At 35.1% G+C, this 10,000-nt stretch overlaps 1 protein-coding gene across 3 annotated transcripts; it reads left to right on the top strand.

Moving 5' to 3' along the window:
* Nucleotides 1-403: 403 nt before the first annotated feature.
* On the top strand, nt 404-9,982 carry LOC131002642 (1,4-alpha-glucan-branching enzyme 1, chloroplastic/amyloplastic-like; the record flags this gene model as incomplete). 3 transcript variants are annotated; one of them, XM_057929109.1, is given in 17 exon segments in its annotated part: nt 404-699; nt 968-1,066; nt 1,837-1,879; nt 2,231-2,290; nt 2,521-2,601; nt 2,846-2,962; nt 3,349-3,432; nt 3,913-4,034; nt 4,184-4,303; nt 4,873-5,002; nt 5,080-5,190; nt 6,071-6,199; nt 6,815-6,918; nt 7,319-7,463; nt 8,272-8,419; nt 8,509-8,609; nt 8,739-9,981. In XM_057929109.1, coding segments are annotated over 17 exon segments (1,911 nt in total), but the record flags the coding sequence as incomplete, so codon positions are not given.
* Nucleotides 9,983-10,000: the final 18 nt, after the last annotated feature.

Here is a 10,000-nt window from a genome sequence, read left to right as displayed (position 1 = left end):
TGTCTTCCAGAAAACCTTACTTAAAACATAACCCCAGCCCTGAGTATGAAACAATTCACATCACCAGACCATGTAAATGACTAAATCAGAAGAGAGAAAATGTGAGAGAGTAGACATCAATAACACAAGAACTAAGGCAGTTATTATTTTATACAAACTGACCCAAGTTTGCAACTGCATTTTAGGTACTTGTTTGAGCTTCTATAAGTTTTTCAGTCCCATTCGGACTAATCACTGGAAAGTGTATTATAGTCTTCACTATTCATTATCTATACTTTAAATCCTTCTTTATGGATGGAAAATGTTGTGACTTTGTAATCGGTGAGCAGGAAGAAATGATTGAAACTGCAAAATCTTCTCCGTTCATTGATTGTTTTTGTTTTTATGTGATTTTTGTTTCTAGATATCAGGTGATACAGAAAGTTCAGAAACAACCAACGGGCTGAAGGTTGAAGATCAAGAAACTATAATTGAACTCAGTTCTAGTGAAGTTATTACAGGGGAAGATCCTTCTTCTGCACAACAACCAGATAAAGATGTTGAAGTAAAAGCCGAAGGGACATCAGACTCAACATATGAAACAACAAACAGTGAATCTATGAGGATAAGAGGGAAGATCATTCCTCCACCTGGTAATGGTAAGAGGATATACGAAATAGATCCAATGCTGAGTAGTCACCGCCAACATCTTGATTACCGGTAAGTTACTATGGATAACTTTGCTGAAAAGTTCAGTGTGATAGAAGTACAAGTGGTATACAAATTACATATTTTAGGCTCTTAAAGTTTTGTGGTTGAAATAATATCTTCTTACTTTAACATTGAATCCTCTTACTGTACACTTCTACTTTTACATTTTAGGATCATGAATATATCATTGGATGTTTCTGAAAGCATTTTTTGGAGTGTTTGGTGAAGCAGCATTTTGTAATCAATTTGATTATTTCACTCCAACATGTCTTTCCAGGTATGACCAGTATAGAAAATTGCGTGCAGCAATTGACAAGAATGAAGGTGGATTGGAGCTCTTTTCTCGTGGTTATGAGAAATTTGGTTTTGTTCGCAGGTTTGTGGTGGACATTGTTATTTTGTTCTGCTAATATGTTGACAGCCATCCAGAGACAATCATGGTTTAACATCTGCTTGCACCTATGGAATAAGAAATTCTGAAGGTTCATTTTAGGCCATGTGTTTTTTCTTGAAAAGGCATGTCCGCGTATTTTAAGATACTAATTGTTTTAGAAAGATTATGTGTAGGAATGCATGCACTTGGTAATATAAGTACTATATGAAGTTAAAAGGAGTTCTTCGACTCTTCGTTCATCATTCATACTCACTCTGGGGAAGGCTTACATATCCATCTTTCGTTGGGCATCTTCATATAACCTCTAATGATGCTGACCATGGCAATCCAATATTTTCTCCATCATGATAAGACACCACTGGGAGAAAATCTCTTGGGAAATTCCACATGTTTTCTGGAGAAGGAAACACATCATGTGCTCATGGGATATAGAATGTTAAGTACTGACAGCCATATCAGAATAGAGGTTTGTACATAGCTGATAGCTGAGATTTTGTCCGAGCAGAAGCTTAGTCCTTAGTAATCTGTTAGTGGTAAGACAAAAAAATGAAAACTCAACAGATTTATGAATATGTTTGAAATATTGATGCTTTTGTATTGAATTATGAGAAGCCGTAGTATCTTATTTTTCCAGTGTACCTATTACAATAATATAATCTTTTTTTGTGTAAAGAAATGCAGATTTACTTGATTAAAGAAATTTGATTGTTACGATGTTCCTATACTGATTTCCTGTAAACCTTTATTGACAGTGAGTCAGGTATTACTTACAGGGAATGGGCGCCTGGTGCCAAGGTTAGTGCTGCTCATTATTTTGTATTAAGTAGGTATATACTTTTCTTTTAGTTCAACCAGTCCTCTTCTCTTCTCTGTTCTAATTTAAGAAGCAGTCGCATTTTGGACTGTCATTTGTCCTCAAGTCAAGCTGATAAACAGCTGATGAAAGCCCATCTTTTGCTTCTTGCCCTAGTCTTTTTAGTGTCATAAGAGTTTTTGGGTCTATTGCTGCCTGAAGTGGTCACATATGAGACAATGAGACATGCTTGATTCCTTCAATTATTATTGTTTTCTTTTTTTATCTGGCGACTTTCTTCTTTTCCTCATTTATTTTATGGCTGCTATATTTTGACCATTCTTATCCTGCAGTCAGCTGCACTTATTGGAGATTTCAATAATTGGAATCCTAATGCTGATGTCATGACTTGTGTAAGCTTTTCCTCTTCCTTTCATTATTTCAAAATTCTCATCAAAAGTAGGGATCAGTATTATTGGATAAAGATAGTTTTTTTCTGCTTGAGTTCTTTAGCATTTTTAGACCACTACCAAATCTTGGTTGGATGTACTTTGCAATGTTAAAGCTGCTGTCCCATTTGCATGCATGATGATCAACTTCATGAATTTTGCCCACATGATTAGTCTGACAGAGTTTTTTACAGAATGAATATGGGGTTTGGGAGATCTTCTTACCAAATAATGCTGATGGGTCCCCGGCTATTTCGCATGGTTCTCGTGTGAAGGTAATATTCATTGATACGAGTTGTGGTATTCTGTGTATGTATTTTCTAATTAATAGCATATGATAGTCTAAATTATGAACTTCAGTTTCTTGCAGATTCTAAGCTTGCCGTAGTAACTCTCACCTAGATCTCTAACTGCACTGAAATCTGTTGCAATCACTAAATCTTTATCACAATCACTTGTGCCTATTACTTTTTTGTGGTACTTATGACAAGATTATGCTATCTAATATTTAAAATGTAGATTCGTATGGATACTCCATCTGGCTTAAAAGATTCTATTCCAGCTTGGATCAAGTTCTCTGTTCAGGCTCCTGGGGAAATTCCATACAATGGAATATATTATGATCCTCCAGAAGAGGTATTCACGATTTTTCTATGTTGTGCTTATGATATTTATTGGCGAGCTGATTGACCTTTATGGGTGACTGGAGAACTGCGAAAACAAGGCAAAAATAAGTGTATTATTCTTAACTCAGCTATCCAATGCTGACACTATCATAATGCAAATCTGAGCAGATTGCTGTTGCTTGCCATTCTGCAATGTTTGTCATCTATATATTAATAAGAGATACACTGATCATGAATGAACGAATTTAAGGGTTACACTAAAATGTTCTGCTCTCCTGAAAAGTCAGAAAACATTTTTCCTTTTTTTGTTTATTAGGGATTAGTAGTCCTTTACCTGGTATAATTTTAGCCTTCCATCGTTCTCAGCTAATGATGCTCTAAATTTACTCTTTGCAGGATAAGCATGTTTTTAAACATCCTCGTCCAAAGAAACCAAAATCACTGCGGATATATGAGTCTCATGTTGGAATGAGTAGTAAGGTGTGCTTCTCTTCTCTCAAATGTTATAAGTTGTATCTAAGCTCAATTAGGCGACTTATTTGGTGCCTTTTCTTTTGATTATGAATAACTTAGCCATCTTCTGTATCTTATTGATGGAAAATCCATATTTTCCTCAACAACTGAATGTAAATCAAGATGAAATATCCTTTTTAAATAGGCTTGGAATGGTTAGCAAAAATTGCATAAAAACTTACCCTAAGACAAGCTCTTAAAGGTGGTATAAAAAATTCCTATGCCTTAGTTTTTGTCTTCAAGCACACCAGACAATCCATAAACTTTTGGAAGAGTTACAATGTGTTCTTATCTTGAGTAGTGGTGCCAACCCAAGAAGTTCAGACATATAATAACTTTGTTGTGGACAAGTAAAAAATTAGTTCAAAGACTTTAGATTTTCTATATTATACTGATTTCATGTTCAAATGCAGCACTTACATTTTATTTTCTTGATGTTGGATGCAGGATCCTGTTATCAATACATATGTAAACTTCAGAGACGAAGTGCTCCCTCGCATTAAGAAACTGGGTTATAATGCTGTTCAGATAATGGCAATTCAGGAGCATTCATATTATGCAAGTTTTGGGTAATAGGCCTCACTCTAGTTATGCATTTTGCTCCTCATATAGAGCAATATCGTATATTTGCATGATTCGGTGAATTCTGTCCATTCTCATCTGCTATTTTTTCTGTATTTTGGCTGCTGATTAAATTTTTATCTCATTCTTGCATCAGCTACCATGTGACAAATTTCTTTGCGCCAAGCAGTCGCTTTGGGACTCCAGATGAGCTTAAGTCTTTAATAGATAGAGCTCATGAGTTGGGCTTGCTTGTTCTCATGGATATTGTGCACAGGTATATTATTTCCAAAATGTAGAATTGTTGAAGTATAAGCAGGAATCCTGTCTTAATTACATATAGCTAAGAATCATGTCCACAGAGATGTTTATGGAGAAGCTCATTTCATTTTTGGATATTACATTTCTGCTATCTATAGTCAGTCTTACATAACTTATGCCATTGTATCAGAACGCCAGAATTTGTCCAGGGAGTGCCATGGGTGACCATGGGTGAACAATTATCAGTTTGGGTGGGTGTTTTGATAATTTAAACTTATCTTTATTGATTTTAAAAAGAATTTGGGGTCAAATGTGGTGGGGGGAGACCCGGACGGGATGTTCTGCTGCATTAATTGTCTCTGCAAGCATCTTGGTTCATAGCTATTTTAGTGATCCAGCTTGCTGCTTGATCAAAGAAAGCTCTCTCTGTTTTTCCTAAAGAGTTATATTTTAAATTGATATCTATGTTCTATTCATCTCAAAATTTTCTTGTATTCTGTTGCATCTCTTGTCGCTGTTTCTGTGTGTGAATTGCAGATCTTTTACCTTTTATTTGTCATTTAACTGAAAATTTAATGCCTGCAGTCATGCGTCAAATAATACTTTGGATGGACTGAACATGTTTGATGGCACTGATGCCTGTTACTTTCACTCTGGATCGCGGGGTTATCATTGGATGTGGGATTCTCGTCTTTTTAACTATGGACAGTGGGAAGTATGTACTGTCTAGAATCAATGTTACAATAGATATGTAGCTGTTATCCTGTTTGTCTAACGTGCACTTAATTGTAGGTTTTAAGGTTTCTTCTCTCCAATGCAAGATGGTGGTTGGATGAGTATAAGTTTGATGGCTTCAGATTTGACGGGGTAACATCAATGATGTATACCCACCATGGTTTAGAGGTATTGTCTTTTGGTTAACATATCTGTTCATTTATTGAGTGATGTAGTTGATCAAGCAGTTATAAATTTATGGCTGTCTTTCAAAAACTCAATGCTTTCTTGAAAACTTCTATTCCACCAGTGACCTTTCCAATATTTGTTCCTTCAAGGAAACACAAAAGAGGTAGTATAACCTACTAGTTAAGTGAATCAAAACGAGAATGGAATGTCAATTTTTAATAACCGAACTGAAAGATTTCTCAAACTCCTTTCTGAATTTGTGCAAGATTCTAAGTTATGTTGAGCAAAAGAACATTGCTATCTTTGCATTTGTTATATCTTGTTTACATGACATCTTTCACACCTGTTGCAAGCCTATTCAAACAAATTTGTTTATTTCCTCTATCCACCAAAGCTTTCTCCGGGTAATCTCTGAATTCCAAGCCTTTTCCTTTCTAGCTTGCCCAAACTCCTGTCACGATTTGTGCTAATTACCGAAGTCATGGTACAAACATTTGTTTCTTCTTCTTTCAGATTCTGCACTCAATGGAGATTCAACTTCAGCATCTACTGTGACCATATTCCATTTATGCCCTCTCGTCTGGTCCTCAGTTCGATGATATGATCTAAACTGTTCAGTTCCATACTATGGGATGAGATTGATAGGATTTTTGAAATGGGAGCCAAGTTCTGTATAGATAAACCATCACAGATTGTGAACTAACTTAAGGTGTAATTCAGCATGAATTTACAACTAGCCTTAAGCATGTGTTGAGTTTGCCATTCCCACAATAGAACCCTGTCTCTTATAGCATTTGAGCGTAATTTGTTTCTTTCACATCCTGTGCTCTTCTTTTTAATCTGTATGCAATATCCAGACTAATGTATTCTTTGATGAAAGGTGGCATTTACTGGGAACTACAACGAGTATTTTGGATTCGCAACAGATGTTGATGCAGTGGTCTATTTGATGCTGGTCAATGATATGATTCATGGGCTCTTTCCTGAAGCTTTAGCGATAGGTGAAGATGTAAGTTTGTAGATACAATTTAAAACAAAGTATGTCATGCCTAGTTTATTTTGTGTCTTATTGTTTGGATCGTTTTGGGTTGCGGTAGAGGGAAAACACTGGATTTGTTGAAATAATATATTTTCCGCTGTCTTTTACTTTGAAGCTTAGTGGTAAAGATATGTAAGGGAGTGAAGATCCAACCTACAGGAGTACTTTTTCTCTAAAAAGTAGTTGCACACATACTTTTTTCTGATTGTAAATTTTGATAGCTTAAGAATTAGTTCCAATATTTTCCACCATCACTTTTCAGTTCTTCTTATTCATATCCCTGAATAAAAGAAGATGCATATGCCTGCAAGCTGTAAACCTTTCTAAAACTTTTTGTTATTGTAAAGTTGCAGAAAATTCTGCTGAGCTTAAGAAACTGTTGATGATTTCCTTCGTATACCAATTCTTTGTCAGAGTAACAATCTTCATTATTCTAGAAAGACAGTGTATATTGCTGAACTTGCACTGCAGAAAATATTGATGTTGATGTCTGCACGTACCAGTCCTTTAATATATTCTCTTATATTCTATTAACAGAAATACCTTTTTTCTGAAACATCTCATTGGAAATTTCGTTGATTTCAGGTCAGTGGAATGCCAGCCTTTTGTATTCCTCTTGAAGATGGAGGTATTGGATTTGACTATCGTCTGCACATGGCTATTGCTGATAAATGGATTGAGACTCTCAAGTATGTTACCCTTGACACTCTGGAACCTATTTAGTGACTTTAAAATGATAAATCTCTTTCCTTCCTTTGAGGCGCTGTTTATTGGTGATAAGATAATACTATAGTATTCAGTGATCTGATTCTATTAATGGAGCTATTTTTTCACTCATTTCCTGTTTTCCCCTAGGTTTATAAAGACAAGCAACTATTTTTTTATTTTAAATAATATCTACTTAAGTTGAATGCAATCTAACTCGCGACTATACAACCTCAATTTTATGAACAGGACCTCTGTAAACTTCTACATTTTTTAAGTTGAAGAATTCAATTTTTAACCCATCACATTATAACATTGATTTTATTTTGGGACCACATACTGCTTCACAATCTAGTCACTCTTTTCCTTACTCTTTTGATTCAGGAAAAGGGATGAAGATTGGAAAATGGGAGATATTATACACACACTTACAAACAGAAGGTGGATGGAAAAATGTGTTGCTTATGCAGAAAGTCATGACCAAGCTCTTGTTGGTGATAAAACTATTGCATTCTGGTTGATGGATAAGGTCAGGCATACGTTTAAAGTGGCCAACATGTAACTGTTACTCTATACTTGAAACTTGAAAGCATGTAGGAATTTGATATAGTTGCACTATTTATGTTATATTTTGCCTTCACTAGAAACTGTGATTTTATATAAATATATACACATACTAATATATATAGGGTCAGGATCTGGTAGTAACCCTCTCTTAGGTATTATCGTAGTACCAATGCATTTTTGTGTATAAAGCAATGCGGTATTGTGTATATAATCATGCAGCTTTTGAAAATTGTATTACATGCATATGTGCAGTAATGTTAATGCATGTATGCAGTTTTGAATTCACATGTTTTGTGTTTAACGTTATGCTGTTGTAAGGGACTACGATACTACCTGAGGGAAGGGTTCTATATGATCTCACCCCTCCAAATATATATATATATATATATATATATATATATATATATCCAATGAGATTTCAGTTTTCTGTGAGAGATGAGAATAAAGAATAAGAATAAATCAATATAACCTACGAATAGCCGTATCTAGTTAATATGGTGAAAATCTCGTCTCCTTCAGGATTCAAACTCAGATGAGAATGCCTATTCATGTTTGACATTGATTTATTCGTAGAAATTATTGACTTATTTGCGTGTATTCTCAATTCTCAACACATTTAACTTTCTCAATGGAACCTCTCTCTCTCTCTCTATCTATCTATATATATATAGATAGATAGATATTAGCTATCTCTTTTCCTTTTTCCCTGTCTTTTTAGATGGGTACTCTCTTTTTCCCCTTAAAGTTTTTCCCTGTGGGTTTTCTTTCAGGATATGTATGATTTCATGGCATTGGATAGACCATCTACACCTGTCATAGATCGCGGAATAGCATTACACAAGATGATCAGGCTTATTACAATGGGATTAGGTGGGGAAGGATACTTAAATTTTATGGGAAATGAATTTGGACATCCTGGTAGGTGCACATTGAAGCATTTGCTGCACTACATGAATCATAAGTTCACTCTCTGACTGTCCTTTTAATGCGATCTTCCATTAAATCAGAGTGGATAGATTTTCCTAGAGCCGACCAACATCTTCCTGATGGCAAAGTGATCCCAGGAAATGGCTTCAGTTATGACAAATGCAGACGCAGATTTGATCTGGTAAGTTTTAAGGAATTCAATTACTTTTTCAAGTTGTTAGATTCACTTGAGCAACTGGTACTTTGCTTGGACATTCTGCTTAGCTTAGATGATTTGATGGTCTCAAGAAATATTTGAGCATCTAAGCAGGAGCTAGGACCTTACTATTAATGACAACATTCGCCTGACTTAAGTTGAAGCATGAAAGATCTTTAGAATATGTGTGGCTTGTATCCAGAGAGGTGGGGGATGATCACTATCGTCGATTAGAGTAAAATCTCTACTCAAAAGCAGGTGAGAGAACTAGTGTATGCTTCACTTCCTTATAACTGGCAGATTACGGTTGGGCTAATGGCATAAAACATTTTTTATCTTGAAAAGGTTCAGATGTTTAGCCCTAATGGGATCTATAAACAAGTTTTTATTAATATAATAATGAGAGTTGCTGAGCGTACTGACAAAATTATGTTGAAAGAATATAGATGTTGGTTTTAGATGCAAGTGTTCAAGATTTCTCTTTAGCAGCTTATACTGTTCGAAACTGGTTATGAGCTCACAGCACTAATGCTAACAGCACCTAGAGAATTTTTAAAAAGGTTTATTGCTTTTGGAATTCAAGACTCTTTTTTGTATTATTAAAATATTGACTTTCCTCCATATGCAATTGTAATATCTTACAACCTGTGAAAATAACTATTAGATTGAGCCCACAATCTTGTTGTATTAGTATGAATGTGTGATTGCAAAGATGACAAACTTTTCACATAATGTGATATATTTTTGTATATACTTTCTTAGTTTTGTTCTATGCTTCTCGACTTTGCCAACCTTTTTTTATAATAGTAAATGAATGACATTCAGCATACATGAAGTATGCATTGAGAAAAACTGCTCCTCTACATGTTGAATACGAAACCGCTAATTAAGTATCCAGCACAATATGAAAATGATAAAGACTTCAGAAATATGGCATAATCTTTGAAGATCCATGATGAGAGAAAATAGACAAATAATACATCTTATCGTGCAATGAAAAGGTGAAAGATGGATCACAGCATGTTGCGGCTTGTTAGTATGGGCCTAGGTCTAGGCCTACAGATACAAATAAAAGCGCTTTACCAATTAGGTTGCTCTCTCTTACTGTTGCATTATGTCAACCAACTACTTATATGGTTGATATTGTAGGAATACTAAGGCTAAAAAGTAGCCCTAAGCCTCTCAAAAGTACATTTTTTGCAAGTTAATTTACCTTCTATATTGTCTTAATGTAAATGATGAATTTAGTATAAATACAGTGAGATCCTATGTTGAATAATCCATTTTGTCGGACATTCTTTGTGAAAGATATTTTGTGGAACACACTGTCGTGTTGCATCATCTTTGGGAGAGCCCTGCAGCAGTTGCATCTTTTT

This window comes from Salvia miltiorrhiza, unplaced genomic scaffold, assembly GCF_028751815.1.
Source record: "Salvia miltiorrhiza cultivar Shanhuang (shh) unplaced genomic scaffold, IMPLAD_Smil_shh fragScaff_scaffold_165:::fragment_2:::debris, whole genome shotgun sequence".
NCBI lineage: Eukaryota > Viridiplantae > Streptophyta > Magnoliopsida > Lamiales > Lamiaceae > Salvia > Salvia miltiorrhiza.
The sequence above is the reverse complement of the archived record's forward strand: the minus strand, read 5'-3'. Positions and strand labels throughout refer to the sequence as shown.